General features: G+C 35.2%; 1 protein-coding gene, 1 long non-coding RNA gene and 1 pseudogene across 3 annotated transcripts; 2 read left to right on the top strand and 1 right to left on the bottom strand.

Moving 5' to 3' along the window:
• Nucleotides 1-700: 700 nt before the first annotated feature.
• LOC148572750 (uncharacterized) lies at nucleotides 701-5,999 on the top strand (annotated as a pseudogene).
• Nucleotides 6,000-9,538: 3,539 nt separating this feature from the next.
• LOC148572749 (uncharacterized) lies at nucleotides 9,539-12,112 on the bottom strand. Its single transcript, XR_015904841.1, has 3 exons — nucleotides 11,658-12,112; nucleotides 10,733-11,280; nucleotides 9,539-10,188 (listed from the first exon to the last, which is right to left on the bottom strand). It is a non-coding gene; the product is annotated as an uncharacterized LOC148572749 (long non-coding RNA).
• Nucleotides 12,113-13,086: 974 nt separating this feature from the next.
• LOC107626632 (uncharacterized) lies at nucleotides 13,087-17,195 on the top strand. Of its 2 annotated transcripts, none has more exons than XM_088505526.1 (7): nucleotides 13,087-13,406; nucleotides 14,103-14,221; nucleotides 14,312-14,656; nucleotides 14,888-14,934; nucleotides 15,310-15,372; nucleotides 15,499-15,631; nucleotides 16,729-17,195. In XM_088505526.1, the coding sequence occupies exons 2-7, from the start codon at nucleotides 14,143-14,145 to the stop codon at nucleotides 16,743-16,745; spliced, it is 684 nt and encodes a 227-aa protein (XP_088361652.1). In that variant the 5' UTR covers nucleotides 13,087-13,406; nucleotides 14,103-14,142; the 3' UTR covers nucleotides 16,746-17,195. The 2 variants fall into 2 exon arrangements, with proteins under 2 accessions (XP_088361652.1, XP_016185014.2); XM_016329528.2 differs by having other exon boundaries at nucleotides 13,098-13,406; nucleotides 14,113-14,221.
• The last annotated feature ends 628 nt before the right edge of the window (nucleotides 17,196-17,823 follow it).

Here is a 17,823-nt window from a genome sequence, read left to right as displayed (position 1 = left end):
AATGCTACAAAGGGAATGGACATATAACCTAAGATGGAGGGAAAATAATGAAGGATGTTGTGAGGAAATATTGAGTGATTGCTTTGGGAGATGACAAAAAGCTATCCATCTGCTGTAATTTTTGGTCTATTAAGTAATAATGTAGATTAAAATGACGATAGGTGAAAACTTTTAATGAATGTTGGAGACCTGTACATGGATGTTGCAAATTATATTATTTAGGATATTTGTGTTTTTATTTGTGGTCTATTGTAGACATAGTTATCAAACTCGGCTTGACTCCGGTCACCTGGCCGGGCCGAGCCACTCGTTGAACCGATTGTGCAACAAACCCGGTCGAATCCCGGTTCGACTCGACGGGTTTTTGTGAAACCCGGTAACCCGACCAGTTAATTTAACCCAGTCTGGCATCATTTCATAACCCCCTCCTCCCCTTTCCCTTTCGATGAAACCATATGCCCAAATGCCAAATCTGATACTCTTGACTCTGAGAGTCTGAGTAGAACCCCCCAACCCAGCTAGTCTCTGTGCTCTCTCCATCTCTAGCTCGGTAGTCAGAACTCAGTACTCAATAGTCCCTCTCTCGTCTCTCCCCTCACCTCGACAGTCGTCACTCTCAATCTCTCACGGCCTCACCTCGTCGCTCTCTCAGTCTCTCACCTCGTCCACTCACCTTGGTCGTCGTCACGATCCCATACCCATGCGCTCGCTTCGCTGGCGGCAGAAGCAAATGGAACCGCATCTGGTCCCTTGGGTGGTGGTAGTGGTCATCTTCTTGCTTCTCACGGTCTCTGCCTCACACCTGGTCTCAATCTCTCCCTTCCCTACGCTCTTCATCGCCGGTAACAGAGGCAACAGATCCTGGTGGGCTGGTCTTCGTTGTCGTCTTCTTGCTTTGAGCCTTGCCGTCAGATTCCTTCGTGCAAACCGATTTGGTGAGTTCCCCCTGTTCTTTCTGTTTCAATTTTGTTGCTGCATTACTGCACTTTGATTTTGTTGCCAAAATAATTTGTTGCTAAAAGTTGAACGTGATGCTAAAATTTGTTACTGATTATCATGAACCTTGAATTTGTTAGTGAGTTTTCCCTGTTTTTTCTGTTTCAATTTTCTTGTTTTTTTTGTTGCTATCTTAAAGTTATCATAGTTATCATAGCTGAATTTATTGCTAGAACTCTAGAAGTAGAATTTGTTGTCAGCTGTAAGTTGAATTTGATGCTGAACCTATCATAAATGTGGTTGTTGCTGGAAGTAGAATTTGTTACTGGATAACTGAAGTAGAATTAGTGGCACTGCTTACAGGCTTACAGGGTTTTTCACTTCTTCGGTTCTTGCTTTTATGCTCTGTTTAGTGATTTACTGATTTCTGAATGTGGATTGAAATTAAATGGTTGATTTTGTGTTGTTAAAATAGATTTGTTACTCTGCTGCTGCTCTTTTTAATTTTTGAGGAAGTGGTGAAGTGGAGAAGAAGGAATAACAGTGGTCGTCGTCTGGTGGCCGTCCTGCTCGCCGTCGTCTACTCGCTGTCGCACTCAACTGCTCAGATCGAAGGTCGATGCACATTGCTATTGCTTGTTCTTCTTTTTTTATGCTCTGTTCAGAAGTGAGAACGAAGTGTTTAGGGTTTTACTACTGTTAACACTATTGTTGAATGATTAACTCTGTTGCTACTGCTGTGCTGTACTCTGTTTGGTTTTTTTTCTATGCTGTATTGAAATAATTATACTGAAACTTTGATAATTCTTTGTTAATTATGTTAAAATTTTGATCAATCTGCTGTCTGCTGAAAATGTTACTAATCTTTGTTAAAATTATGGTGAGGTGTGAGCTTTTATTTGTTCAATGTAATCACTTTGTTAAAATGATACTAAAGCATGAGCTTTTATATGAATGATTGAGTCTTCTCTATTGTATTAAACTGAATTTATTTATTAAATTTTTTAGTTAAATTTTGCCAAGTTGTATCTTGTTTTGAATTGATTAAAATGAATGATGGAATTTTTATTGTTGTTAAATCTTGTTTCCATTGAAAAAAAGAAACTAAAAGGAGTAGAAAGCTTCCACAAACTATAGAATATTAAGTTAATTCCCACAAAAAAACATAAGCAAATGTCATGAGTTATGCAAAAATAGCATAAACAACTTACATGAATTCCATGTATTGAAGTTTATTAATGATCATGTTTCACAACAATAGTATAAGCAAATGTCAATGCTTCTACAAATTATTAACTGTTAATATCTATTTTTGTACAATTGTTCTCTCTGTTTTAGATGTTGAGTATTGCTAATTTTCAAAATGTTAGTGCTCAACCTCTGCATATTTGGTCTATGTTCACTTATCTTTTCAATCATTTGGTTGCCAAAGAAATGAAGAATCAAGGAGTTTTAATTTTTATTTGTTTTTTTATTGAGCTTCAAGTCAATAAAATTATTGAATGTGACCTCTATGATGTATTGCACATAAGATGAGGAAAATGTTGATCAAGCTCCAAATTTGTCCTATGAAGATATATATGTCGATTTTAAGATCACTTGGACTTGATTATCGATTATGTTATCTTTTGCTTGCTCTTGTTTATTTAAATAGAGAAATTATTTTGTACTAGAAACTAGTTTATTATCTCTTTTTACATTATTAGTTGTCTAAAAATTAACATTTGATTATTATTAATATGTTTGTAAAGACTTGCATTTTAAGTTTTAGTATGTAATTTTAATTTCATTTATATAATTTTATATTTTTTAAATTATGACCGGGTCAACCGGGTGAATCAGTAACTCACTGGTTGAACCAGTGACCCGGTGAACCGGTCATATGACCGGGTGGATTGCCGGTTCGGTTCTGATAACTATGATTGGAGATTGTAGCCCTTTTTTCTTACTATATTATTTTTAGTATATTAAAGGCAAAATTTCCAAGGCGTATAGCGAAGAAAATGGTCAAACAATCAACTCAATTGAAGGAACTTAAAACCCAAACGCAGCAACCTCAATTCAAGGAGCTTGAAATTGAAGGTACAGCAAGATCAAATAACAAATTTCTTGATCAGCATAAAGTTTTCACTATTTGTTTTCATTAAAACTCTACCTGTGTGTTTGTGGCAGTGGAGCGTCAAATCAGTGCAATTAGGGTGGTTTGTGATGTTGACATCGAGTGATTGTTGATGGAACTTCGTTTGGTTCGGTCGTGATTCAGTGAGGAACAGCTCCGGAAGCCAATGCTGCAGGTCTTCAAAGAAACCTTACCGAATCTCTCAATTGTGAAAGATGAAGGGAATGGGAAATTCGATGTGAAGTGGAAAGAGAGAGGGAGCAAAATGTCCACGACCTGTGGTGGTGTAGGAAGAGATTTGCATGCTTCTCTGTTCTAAAGGCTTTCGATTGCTTTTCCTTCGGAATGTCCTTCTTCGGTTCCTCAGTTTGGTGGTTTTGAATACTCTAACAATACTGGTAATGTTTAGTTTTCTCTTTTGATTTAACTCATTTCATATCTGAATTAAAGTTTCTTAAATTGAATTAAAAAATGGAAATGTGTGACACGAAACATACTATTGTTCTATGCCCCTTAAATTGTTTGACTTCCTTCAATTTTGAACGATTTTACTATAGATATTATAGTTCTTATACATTTTGGCATAGATTGTAGTTGATACCTATTAGTTTACTTCTTTGTTGGCATGGAGAACAGGATTTCTTGGTGATGAAAATCTTCATTTTAAGGACTTTGTATGTTCTCTATCTTCTCTGTGCACTTTGATTAATTGTATTTTGTAACATCCTAGCTGGCTTGTTTGGGTCACTTACGCAGGACTTGATGCGACATAAAATTGGGGTAGCTGTGTAAGAACAGCATTAATATAGCACTTCCATTCTCATTTCCATCATGTGCTGAAGCATCCATGAATTGATTTGAATGAGAAATGTTGCTATTCATTTAGGATCGTTTCATGTTGTTGGAAGAGAACTTACCTCTATTACTAGTTTCTTTGCATATGCTGCTAAATCTATTATGACTAACTTAAACAGCTTGCAAATAACAACTAATTAGTGATTGCAATGTATTGTGATAATATAAATTGATTGAATGTCTGTTACATAGGTTTTTGAGGAGCCATGTGAAGCTCAGACTCTCACAAGTCAAGAAGTTCTTCAGACTCCCAATGTCTGTATTTTCTCCATTTATTTTTTACCTTCTGTTTTTTATGGATGATTTTATGAACTCTAGTATTCATTGCTGAGGCTATTTTTTAAACAGCTGTGATTGATTTGGCTTTGTTGCCTTTTGCAGGTGAGTAGTCAGCGCTTGTCTGTTGGGATGACACCTAAAACCCTTAGGCTGCCGAAACCTGGCGAGATGCTTCTCTCTGTCCATGGATCACCTCTTGGTGTTTACAAGGAAAATAACATGGAAGCTATATATGGTATGAAGCAAATGTTCTATTTGAAACTAATGCTATATCTTGTTCATTTAGTTTCCTTGTTGCATTAAGAGAAGGCGACAACTCCTTTTGTTTAACATCTGCAAACTTTCCCAAAAATAAACTTCCAATATGGTACTCGAAAGTTTATGCCGCTAATAAAAATAACCTGGAAAGATAACAAATAAGCTCCAAAAGATTTAAAAAGTGAGAAAACTAACTGGATATTAGTTATATTTTTTCATAAAATACTTTAGATATTAGATTTCGATGCGATTTTTTGTAAGTATTATTAGAAAAATGAGACTTTGTCATAGTTAAAATTTGGTGATTTGTCAAGGAATTTTTTCAATGTGTTTTGTGAATGATTGAATTTAAAATAAAATGCAAAAGTTGTTTGCTAAATACAAAATTCCTTTATCATTTATGTAAAAAAAATATGATATTTTTGTTAATTTTGTCACGTTTTTAAATCTTTTGAGACTTCTTTGTCATTCATAGAAATCTTATTTGGTTATTTTTCATAGCGATATGAGTTTTTTGGTGCAATTTTGGTAGTTTACCTTGTTCCTAATAGCATGTGAGCTATTTTTAGCTCAATTTGTTACTTACTTTATAAGCTAAGCTCCTGAGCCGGTGAGCTACTGAGCTTGAGCTAAAAATTTGAGCTCATTTATTAAATGAGTCAAACTTAACTTTGCTATGTTCCATGAGCAGGGTTGTATATTCATTTATCGGTTCACATAGATATGTAGATGCTTGAGACCTTGGCATAATATCACCTATATCATTATATATTATCAATAATAATATATAATATCTCAATTATTTGCATAATGTGTCTTGTAGATTAAATATGTTGAAAATAAGTATGTACTTATAGCCAAAAGCTTAATTAATATCTAAGGGTTAATGTTTAAAATGGTCTTTGAAATTTTACTCGTGCATCAAGATTCCATAATAAGATTAAGCTCGATAATAAATCAGTCAAACCATGAGTTGAGCTAAATATTATCAAGCTGTGTTTGAGCATTGTCAATTTTGGGGTTGACTTTGCGTAAATTCAACCCTTGATTTTGTTTTTGTTCTTTCACACTGAATGAAAATCCTGGAATCTTCCAGAATACTCTAGTTATGATATCTATTATTATCTGCAGAGTCAGAAGAAGATTAAATGCCTGCTAAAGCTATTATGCGCACAAACAGTACCATCCTCTTCATCTCCTTAGAGGATAGCCATGTAAATTTGGTGGCTCCTAGTTCATCATTTTTCATTTAATGTTCTACAGTTTTAGATGAATGCCATTGACTAATTAGATCGAAGAAATGCAAGTATTGGTTTTCAGTTGCTAGACCATTCTACAAAGTTGCTTATACCATATAGTTTCAAATTCAGTGTTGGTTTATACTTGGGGAAGCATAATTGTTAGATTATTACATAGTTACATTGAGGTTCAGTTATTTAGTCAGTAATGAGAATTATTCTCCTAAATATGTTGTTAGGATTGGTTTCATTCTGTTAAGAGTAGTACAAACTACTTAAAATGAGTATGTAAGTGATAGCTATGATTGATTGTATCGGTCAACCTCATTTTAAATTTATGCTTAGATTTTTCTCCCAGCCTACTCAATTTGTTTGAGCCTCCGTGCATCCCATTGGCTATTGACATTCGTTAACCCTTCGTGTTATAAATTTTAATAATTTGAATTGTGTATTCTCTTTGCTAATAGATGTTTTATATTGTTATGAAAACCATCATGTAGTATTTAATTTGAAAGTAATAGCAGAAGCAATAGAATAATAGCAAGCGGCATACAATCCCATAAAAAAAGAAAATAAAAAGGTAGACGTAAGTTGATTGTGCAATAAATCTTTCTCCTTTTTCACCCTATCGACGTTTGCAATGTAGAATTTGGATTAAATACATTTAAGATTGTTCGTTTGCACCGGAAAAGTTTTTGAGATTTTAAATACATTATAAATATCTTTAAGATTAAAAAAATTGTATTATTATCATTTCAACAAATATTTATCGTCAAAACTAAAGTAACGTCGTTTTGTCTAATTCAAGTTATTCAAGATATGATGTGTAACTCGACAGAGAGGGGATAGGAACCACGTGGTGCAATTTTTTTAATCTTAGAGATTTTTATAGTGCAATTAAAATTTTGGTGATTTTTTTCGATGCAAGCAGCCAATTTTAATGACTACTTTAGAGTTTAATAGAGTTTACGTCGTAATATTTTTTCTTATGTTGCAAATAGTTGGTGTTTTTTTTTATCTTGAAGCAGTTGGTGTTTAATCCATGGCCTGACTATTGGCATACTTTTCGCTCAAAGATAAAGTCTCTGTATTATATTTAGTGGGAAGTATATAAAAATAAGTTATATGTCAGGATCCTGTTTAGTTGAAGATAAATATAGAAATTGAAATAAACAAAATTACTAAAATATCTTTACTAATAAAAAAAATTAAAATTAGAATAAAATTTTCATTCGGTTATCCCACACATTGAAAACAAAAGAAACAAAGAAAGAGAGAGCAGAGACAACAAAAAGATAGAGAAAAAAGGAAGGAAAAAGAAAAAAGAGGGGAGGGAGAGACGACGCCAATGGTAGGGGTGTTCGTGCAGTTTAGATAAGTTTTGAGTCAAACATTCACTTGATTCGAATACTAATTTTACTTGCGGTGCGGTTTGGATGGAATTAGATTTGCGGTTTTGTAAATAACAAAATTAAATATAATAAGTTTCAACATCAAATTTTAAATAACCAACAACAACATAACGAATATCAATAGTATAACGAAAAATCAACAATAACATAATAGAAATAAAATTTATAAGTTGGTAAAAATAAATAAATAATTTTTTTAATTCATAAAATATTCATTAAATAATAATAATAATAATAATAATAATAATAATAATAATAATAATAATAATAATAGAGGTAAATACCAAATCGGTATCCAAAAAACTCTGGTGCTGATAAAATGGTACCTGACTTTCGTTATTGACAAAATGGTCTCTAGAAGATTTTAAAATTTGATATGCGTGTCCCCGAACTCGCCGGAGCAAATCTCCTACAAGTACAATGCTGACGTGGCCACCATATTTTGGTGAACTGGAAAATCACTCCCAAACACTAATCCTTCCCACACTCCCTGCTCCCCCCTCCCAATCACAGCCCCCCTTTCTTCTCCTTCCCCATCGCAGCCCCCCCTCAGGAAGACTAGCAGACTAGCAGCATCCTCAAGGGAGACACCAGGTGGAAGGGAGGACTGCGATAGGAAGGGAGAAGGAGGGGTGAGTGTCCGTTGGGGAGGAAGGGATTAGGGGTTTGGGGGTGGTTTGTCAGATCACCAAAATACAGTGGCTACGTTAGCATTATGCTTGCTGAAGATTTGCTCCGGTGAGCTTGGGGACATGCTTGTCAAATTTTAAAATCTCTTAGGGACCATTTTGTCAATAACAAAAATCAGATACCATCTTGTCAGTGCTAGAATCTTTCAGGTACCGATTTAGTATTCACCTCGATAATAATAATACATGAATAAGATAAAAATGTATAACAAATTGAACATATTACACGTAAAATTTTAAATATAATAATAAAAAGTTATATTATATCACATTGTGTGGTTTGGATTGGATTGAATTAGTTTTAAGAGGTAGATTTAGAATCCGATTCAATCCATGCGGTTTGCCAAGAATAATATCCAATCAAATCCAAATTAATGCAGTTTTAATTGGTTTCGGTTTGAATTGGATAAGCGGTTTGATTTGGATCGGTTTAGATTTGAACACCCATTCCATTGGAGTCACTATTACTACTACGGTTGTTGGAAGAAGACAAAGAAGAGGGGGAGAGGATTCGAGAAGAATCGAAGAGAGAGAGAGAGAGTGCGCACATAGCAGGAGAGAGAATACAAAGGAGAGAGATGCTCGTCAAAAGAAGAGGAAGGCAGTGACAACGCCAGAGAGAGAGAGAGAGCACTATTGGGAAGGCAGGAATGCAGGGAAGGAGGAGTCTCTACCGTTTTCATGTGATCATCAAACTCGGCCGCCAGAACTGCCCAGAAACCACCGTTTTGAATGAGGGCATTTTCGAGATTAAATATTAGTAAAGTTTCAATGTCTGTTTTTAGAAATTTCAGTGCAGAGACAGAGACAGAAAGACTGAAACTGAGAGACAGAGACTAAGAGACAGAGATTGAAATAAATCTCAATATTCTGTTTGGTGCAAAGTAGGAGACATAAATTGAAACAAGAATGAAGCTCTAATTTAATTTGTACAAAGGGTAAAATTGGAATTAATTAATTGAAATGAGGATATTTTAGGTATAAAATGTTACTAAAGTTTCAGTATCCATCTCTAAAAATTTTAGTCCTCTGTGTCCATACTTTTTGAAGGTACTGAAATACTGAAATTTTAGGGACAGAGACAAAAATTTTAGTACCAGTCTCTGAACCAACAAACATGATACCAAATCTGAATCTCTCAGTCTTTGTCTCAATACCTTAAAACAAACGCTGCCTAAGTACTAATTGCCTAGTCTCAGTCTTCGTCTCTAGAAACAAACACAACTTTCGGAATCCAATTAAAAAAAAAAATATAACAACCTTCAGGATCCAATTGAAAAAAAAAATATAAGAACTTATTTATAAATTTAATAAATATGGACCAATTAAACTTAAAATAATATATTTATGTATAAAATATATAATTTAAAAATAATAATTTTGTTATTTTTAATCAATTAACCGTTAAAAAATAAGACTAATTTAACTTAACTAATTGTTAGATTGATTTTTTCAATTTTTGATCGGTTCATTGCTAAACGATTTTTATCTTGAATCGAACCGATGATTTGGTGATCGATTTCTAATTAACCGAACTGATTTTCAGTTTAGTTCCCAGAACAACAGCTTAAACGGGTTAGTGCATTTATTCTTTATTTTTTATCTACATAGGCAATTTTTAATTAAAAAACAAAAATAATGATTAAAAATTAGAAAGAAGTTGTGCGTATGAGCGTATCAGATTCTCCTGAGGTAACTGATACATAACATTCACCTGACAACTGATACATAGATGATACTGGTAACATAAAAGAGGTCGAATAAAATAGGGCACACTGAACCATTGCAACATATGTTCATATTTAATAGCCACACTGGTCAAGTATACACAATTTGCTTGTCTATATAAAAAGCTAAAAGTAGAGGGTTAACCGCAGTAGCTTACGCTGTTTCCTCTTCAACATTACGATGCTTGGAGAAGCATCTCAAATGGCAAAGGGATATATAGCGATGGTACAAGAATACAAGAGTATTTGGGAAGGAATGCAAAGATTTGAAACAACATATACAACTTATCTTATATTTACAATAGCTCCAATGAATATGTGCATTTGCAGATAGCCCAAAATAGAAATGACTTAGAAGAGCATTCACACAATGAAGCCAAAACTGTTCCTGTGGATGACATAACCCACCATAATTGAATAAAAATTAATTACGAAATCATAGATGAGAATTTCGTAAATGGCATAAAACTTTTATTCATTTGTTACTGTTTAGGGTGGGGGGTTATCATGTTATATCATTGCCATTTAAAGGAAATTATTTCTGCTGCAGTACCTACATTTTGGGATGCAGGTACTCGTCCACACTGAGAGGTTTAGGACCGCCATACCAATCGATTAGAAATATATCTTCTATTTCTAATTTGAAGACTTGAAAGTTGTGACCCTCAGTTCAACCTGTTAAAGAATACCAAAATTAAAATAGCAGAAATAAGTTTTTTTTAGCAAGAATCAAATATATAATGAGGAGAAAGCTGGTCATTGAAAATTTGCAACTAGTCAAATATCCGACATAAAACACATAGGATTCTAATCTAATTTAATGAAGGTGTTTAGATAATTTATAAATATAAGATATTTTTTATTTTATAAATTAGTTTTTGGAGTTGAATTAAGTTCACATCATTTCAATTCTAATATACGTGAATAAAATTATTACTCATATGATTCAAATTAATCTATATCACGAATTATATATTTATTTTGAGTCACATTTGTTATATGCAGTAGCTATTTTAATTCATTAGAATCAACCTACACTAAATTAAACAACTCAGAAATACACCTAAGAAAACACATGATTAACCAAGGCTTTATAAATTGTTTTGGGTTTGGCAATGAGAAAAACATGGTCTAATAAGTAGTGTGCAAGTGCAACACACTGTTGCATAGAGAGAGAGGCATAAAAATGTAGTGTAGGAGTAGAACAGAGAATAATTACCTGAAGGACAAGATCATCCCAAGCATCCTGAAAGTGGGTCCCAAAGAGGAGACCAGCACCACCCTGGTCGGTGGGGTCCACAGAGGTTCTGCCCAATCAAATTGACAGAAATGACTCTGCTACAATCAAATTGGAAACCCAATTGACAGTTGCAGACATGCCGCCGTAAATTCCTCGGTATTGTTCGGGATATATCTCTGAGTTTACTGTCCAAGGCACAGTCCCCATCCCCGGTGAGAAGAATGCAATATACAGGGCCGATCCTAGAACCGCAAGCCATCCATACAAAGCATTTTCAGATGATTGCTTGAAAAATGAAATGGACAGGATGATCAGTGATACTATTACTCCTGCTAAGCTATAGAGGGACAGTTTTCTTCGCCCTGCGTGGTCGATAAGGTAAATGCCAAGAATGGTGCCGCAAGCATTCAAGCCACAACTATGAGGGATAGAAGAAGAGCTAACTCATTAGAGCGGAAGCCAGCCATTTGCACAATCGTTGGGCTGTAGTACATTACTGTGTTAATGCCTGTAAACTGCTGAAAAGCCTGCACAATCAACCATCATATGCTTGGTTAAGAATAACTAGTTTATTTGAGAAACACTCAGGAGCCATTCAAGTATTCAACACAACACCTTATCTGCCTACAACATTCAGCCATTCAACACAATACAATTCTGCCTACAGCATTCACCCATTCAACTTTTTTTTAAATAGAGTAAATATCCACTTTCCAGCCTTGACAAAACACCGAAACAGAGTAACAAAGCAAAACACAAAAACATGAATGTATGAAACAGAACATTATGCGAAGACGAAGATTATGAAGACGAAGTAAGAGGCCAGCGAAGACGACGCGTTCTGGAATCAGAACCATACATTCTAACATAGAAGATGAAAGTATGAAACAGAGGAGTCACTCACCTGGGTGCTGACGAAGCGAAGACGAAGCAAGAGGTCAGCGAAGACGAAGCAAGAGACTAGGCGACCGCGGTGGCGCTGACGACCTGAGAACCCCGGCGACGGCGGTGGCTACTGGGCTGGGATTTATGAATGCTTCAGAGCTAGGGTTCACGAGACGAGACTGAGACGAATGAATGGGGGATGGAGGGCTGCCGGTGTTGACTGTTGAGGACCGCGCGATGAGAGGGCTACTGCTTGCTGGTGTTGAGAAGATGAAGACGATGGAGATGGAGGGCTACTGGGCAGGGAACCAGGCGACGATGGAGGGTTACTGGGGCTGAGGTCCAGGCGATGGCGGTGGCGCTGACGACCTGTGACCGCAGGGACGAAGGATGGCGACAGGGGGGCTATGGTTCAGGGCGGCTAGGGTTATCCATTGGAGATGATTCAGATGAATCATGAATGAATGGGGTCGGGGGAAGAAAGGGGGGTGGGGTGCTCTGGGTGCTCCACGAGCGAGTCGGGTCGGGTTCATTTTTTTATTTTTTTTTAAAACTCATAAAACGGCGTCGTTCAGCGTAACCGGCCGGTCACCGGTTCGGTCCAACTAGCTGGTTTTTGACCGGTTCACCGGTTCTTGAGCGGTTCTTCTGTGCACAGTTTTCAGATGAGGACTGGATCGTTTGCAGCGTCGGTTTGCGGTTAAACCGGTCGAATCGGCCGGTCCGGTCCGTTTTTTAGAACCTTGGTTTTAATTTTTATTTCTTTTTTTAATGAGCTTCAAGTCAATCAAATTATTGAATGTGACCTCTATGATGTATTGCATATAAGATGAGGAAAATGTTGATCAAGCTCCAAATTTGTCCTATGAAGATATAGATGTAGATTTTAAGATCACTTGGACTTGATTATCGATTATGTTATCTTTTGCTTGCTCTTATTTATTTAAATAGAGAAAGTATTTTGTACTAGAAACTAGTTTATTATCTCTTTTTACATTATTAGTTGTCAAAAATTAACATTTGATTATTATTAATATGTTTGTAAAGACTTGCATTTTAAGTTTTAGTATGTAATTTTAATTTCATTTATATAATTTTATATTTTTTAAATTATGACCGAGTCAACCGGGTGAATCAGTAACTCACTAGTTGAACCAGTGACCCGGTGAACCGGTCATATGACCGGGTAGATTATCGGTTCGGTTCTGATAACCATAGTTGTAAAAACCGGTGAACTGGACCCATAACTAGTCCGGACAAGTGGTATGACCGGATAAGAAAGAGAACCGTTGAGAACCGGGTTGAACCGGCTGGTTTTGCTGAAAACCGGAAAACCGGCGGTTTCTGATTAACCGACCGGTTCGAAAACGTTTTTTTTTTATTCCTTTTCCAAAACGACGTCGTTTTGGTTTATTTTAAAAAAAAAAGAAATTAAAAAAAGAAAGGTCCTCGTAATTACGGACCCCAGCCCCAAACCCCAACCCCAGTTCCACTTTTCCCCTCCCCCCAACCCTAATGTGCGAACTGCTAACCCTCTCCGCCTCACCTCATTCTACGTCACTCACCCAGCCACCGCCGCCAGCCGCCCGCCGTCGTCCTCTTCGTCTCACCGCCGGTCAGAACTCTGAAGTCTGAAGGAACCAACGAAGTAGGAACAGGACAGAGACAGACCCGCGGCTGTCTCTCATCGCCGTCGCCGCACCGTCGCCCTCGCCGTTGCTGCGCCGTCGATCTCGCCGTTGCCTCGCTCTTCTGCTCTGTCAAACAGGTTAGCTCCAGTTCTCCTCTGTAGTCTGTTCTGCACTTCTTGCTGTTACAGTGTTATGCATATTTATGCTTGTTGAAATTTCTGGGATGAACATGCTTGTTGAAACTTGAAAGCTTGAATCTGTTATGAATAATGTTAATCTAATATTGTTCTGTTATGATTTATGAATATGCTTGTCTTGCTGAATAGGGAATTTAACTATTTAAGATTGCTTGTTGACTAATGCTTGTCTAGGATGAATATGCTTGTGCTGTGAATTTAACTATTTAAGATTGCTGTGAATTTAACTATTTAAGCCTTTAAGGTTGCTGTCTTGCTGAATAGGGAATACTGGAATAGGAATTAGGAAATTTAGGATTGCTATTGTTTTAAAATAGGAATTAAGGCAACTAACAATATGTATTTTGAATGTTTATCTTTGTATTAGTTATATTTAGACTTTGAAATTTGGTTGTTTTTAAAATGTTGGGGAAGAACTAACAATATGTATTTTGAATTTATTAAGTTTATGACTATTTTTAGTATTTTATATTTTTTATTTATGTGAAACCGGTTTTATCAGTTCAACCAGCGGTTTATCGGTTGAACCAGTGAACCAGTAACCTGACCGATTCGATCATCGGTTCGGTTTTTACAACTATGCTGATAACTATGATTGTAGATTGTAGCCATTTTTTCTTACTATATTATTTTTAGTATATTAAAGGCAAAATTTCCAAGGCGTATATCAAAGAAAATGGTCAAACAGTCAACTCAATTGAAGGAACTTAAAACCCAAACGCAGAAACCTCAATTCAAGGAGCTTGAAATCGAAGGTACAGCAAGATCAAATAACAAATTTCTTGATCAGCATAAAGTTTTCACTATTTATTTTCATTAAAACTCTACCTGTGTGTTTGTGGCAGTGGAGCGTCAAATCAGTGCAATTAGGGTGGTTCGTGATGTTGACATCGAACGATTGTTGATGGAACTTCGTTTGGTTCGGTCGTGTTTCAGTGAGGAACAGCTCCGGAAGCCAATGCTGCAGGTCTTCGAAGAAACCTTACCGAATCTCTCAATTGTGAAAGATGAAGGGAATGGGAAATTCGATGTGAAGTGGAAAGAGGGAGGGAGCAAAATGTCCACGACCTGTGGTGGTGTAGGAAGAGATTTGCACGCTTCTCTGTTCCAGAGACTTTCGATTGCTTTTCCTTCGGAATGTCCTTCTTCGGTTCCTCAGTTTGGTGGTTTTGAATACTCTAGCAATACTGGTAATGTTTAGTTTTCTCTTTCGATTTAACTCATTTCATATCTGAATTAAAGTTTCTTAAATTGAATTAAAAAAAATGGAAATGTGTGATACGAAACATACTATTGTTCTATGCCCCTTAAATTGTTTGGCTTCCTTCAATTTTGAACGATTTTACTATAGATATTATAGTTCTTATACATTTTGGCATAGATTGTAGTTGATACCTATTAGTTTACTTCTTTGTTGGCAGGGAGAACAGGATTTCTTAGTGATGAAAATCTTCATTTTAAGGACTTTGTATGTTCTCTATCTTCTCTATGCACTTTGATTAATTGTATTTTGTAACATCCTAGCTGGCTTGTTTGGGTCACTTACGCAGGACTTGATGCGACATAAAATTGGGGTAGCTGTGTAAGAGCAGCATTAATATAGCACTTCCATTCTCATTTCCATCATGTGCTGAAACATCCATGAATTGATTTGAATGAGAAATGTTGCTATTCATTTAGGATTGTTTCATGTACAGATGGAAGAGAACTTACCTCTATTACTAGTTTCTTTGCATATGCTGCTAAATCTATTATGACTAACTTAAACAGCTTGCAAATAACAACTAATTAGTGATTGCAATGTATTGTGATAATATGAATTGATTGAATGTCTGTTACATAGGTTTTTGAGGAGCCATGTGAAGCTCAGACTCTCACAAGTCAAGAAGGTCTTCAGACTCCCAATGTCTGTATTTTCTCCCTTTATTTTTTACCTTATGTTTTTTATGGATGACTTTATGAACTCTAGTATTCATTGCTGAGGCTATTTTTTAAACAGCTGTGATTGATTTGGCTTTGTTGCCTTTTGCAGGTGAGTAGTCAGCGCTTGTCTGTTGGGATGACACCCAAAACCCTTAGGCTGCCGAAACCTGGCGAGATGCTTCTCTCTGTCCATGGATCACCTCTTGGTGTTTACAAGGAAAATAACATGGAAGCTATATATGGTATGAAGCAAATGTTCTATTTGAAACTAATGCTATATCTTGTTCATTTAGTTTCCTTGTTGCATTAAGAGAAGGCGACAACTCTTTTTGTTTAACATCTGCATACTTTCCCAAACATAAACTTCCAAGATGGTACTCGAAAGTTTATGCCACTAATAAAAATAACCTGGAAAGATAACAAATAAGCTCCAAGAGATTTAAAAAGTGAGAAAACTAACTGGATATTAGTTATATTTTTTCATAAAATACTTTAGATATTAGATTTCGATGCGATTTTTTGTAAGTATTATTAGAAAAAGGAGACTTTGTCATAGTTAAAATAAAATGCACAAGTTGTTTGCTAAATACAAAATTCCTTTATCATTTATGTAAAAAAAATATGATATTTTTGTTAATTTTGTCACGTTTTTAAATCTTTTGAGACTTCTTTGTCATTCATAGAAATCTTATTTGGTTATTTTTCATAGCGATATGAGTTTTTTGGTGCAATTTTGGTAGTTTACCTTGTTCCTAATAGCATGTGAGCTATTTTTAGCTCAATTTGTTACTTACTTTATAAGCTAAGCTCCTGAGCCGGTGAGCTACTGAGCTTGAGCTAAAAATTTGAGCTCATTTATTAAATGAGTCAAACTTAACTTTGCTATGTTCCATGAGCAGGGTTGTATATTCATTTATCGGTTCACATAGATATGTAGATGCTTGAGACCTTGGCATAATATCACCTATATCATTATATATTATCAATAATAATATATAATATCTCAATTATTTGCATAATGTGTCTTGTAGATTAAATATGTTGAAAATAAGTATGTACTTATAGCCAAAAGCTTAATTAATATCTAAGGGTTAATGTTTAAAATGGTCTTTGAAATTTTACTCGTGCATCAAGATTCCATAATAAGATTAAGCTCGATAATAAATCAGTCAAACCATGAGTTGAGCTAAATATTATCAAGCTGTGTTTGAGCATTGTCAATTTTGGGGTTGACTTTGCGTAAATTCAACCCTTGATTTTGTTTTTGTTCTTTCACACTGAATGAAAATCCTGGAATCTTCCAGAATACTCTAGTTATGATATCTATTATTATCTGCAGAGTCAGAAGAAGATTAAATGCCTGCTAAAGCTATTATGCGCACAAACAGTACCATCCTCTTCATCTCCTTAGAGGATGGCCATGTAAATTTGGTGGCTCTTAGTTCATCATTTTTCATTTAATGTTCTACAGTTTTAGATGAATGCCATTGACTAATTAGATCGAAGAAATGCAAGTATTGGTTTTCAGTTGCTAGACCATTCTACAAAGTTGCTTATACCATATAGTTTCAAATTCAGTGTTGGTTTATACTTGGGGAAGCATAATTGTTAGATTATTACATAGTTACATTGAGGTTCAGTTATTTAGTCAGTAATGAGAATTATTCTCCTAAATATGTTGTTAGGATTGGTTTCATTCTGTTAAGAGTAGTACAAACTACTTAAAATGAGTATGTAAGTGATAGCTATGATTGATTGTATCCGTCAACCTCATTTTAAATTTATGCTTAGATTTTTCTCCCAGCCTACTCAATTTGTTTGAGCCTCCGTGCATTCCATTGGCTATTGACATTCGTTAACCCTTCGTGTTATAAATTTTAATAATTTGAATTGTGTATTCTCTTTGCTAATAGATGTTTTATATTGTTATGAAAACCATCATGTAGTATTTAATTTGAAAGTAATAGCAGAAGCAATAGAATAATAGCAAGCGGCATACAATCCCATAAAAAAAGAAAATAAAAAGGTAGACGTAAGTTGATTGTGCAATAAATCTTTCTCCTTTTTCACCCTATCGACGTTTGCAATGTAGAATTTGGATTAAATACATTTAAGATTGTTCGTTTGCACCGGAAAAGTTTTTGAGATTTTAAATACATTATAAATATCTTTAAGATTAAAAAAATTGTATTATTATCATTTCAACAAATATTTATCGTCAAAACTAATGTAACGTCGTTTTGTCTAATTCAAGTTATTCAAGATATGATGTGTAACTCGACAGAGAGGGGATAGGAACCACGTGGTGCAATTTTTTTAATCTTAGAGATTTTTATAGTGCAATTAAAATTTTGGTGATTTTTTTCGATGCAAGCAGCCAATTTTAATGACTACTTTAGAGTTTAATAGAGTTTACGTCGTAATATTTTTTCTT

This window comes from Arachis ipaensis, chromosome B2 (assembly GCF_059453495.1).
Source record: "Arachis ipaensis isolate K30076 ecotype BB chromosome B2, ASM5945349v1, whole genome shotgun sequence".
NCBI lineage: Eukaryota > Viridiplantae > Streptophyta > Magnoliopsida > Fabales > Fabaceae > Arachis > Arachis ipaensis.
Note: the sequence above shows the minus strand (reverse complement) of the source record. Positions and strands in the feature narration are given on the sequence as shown.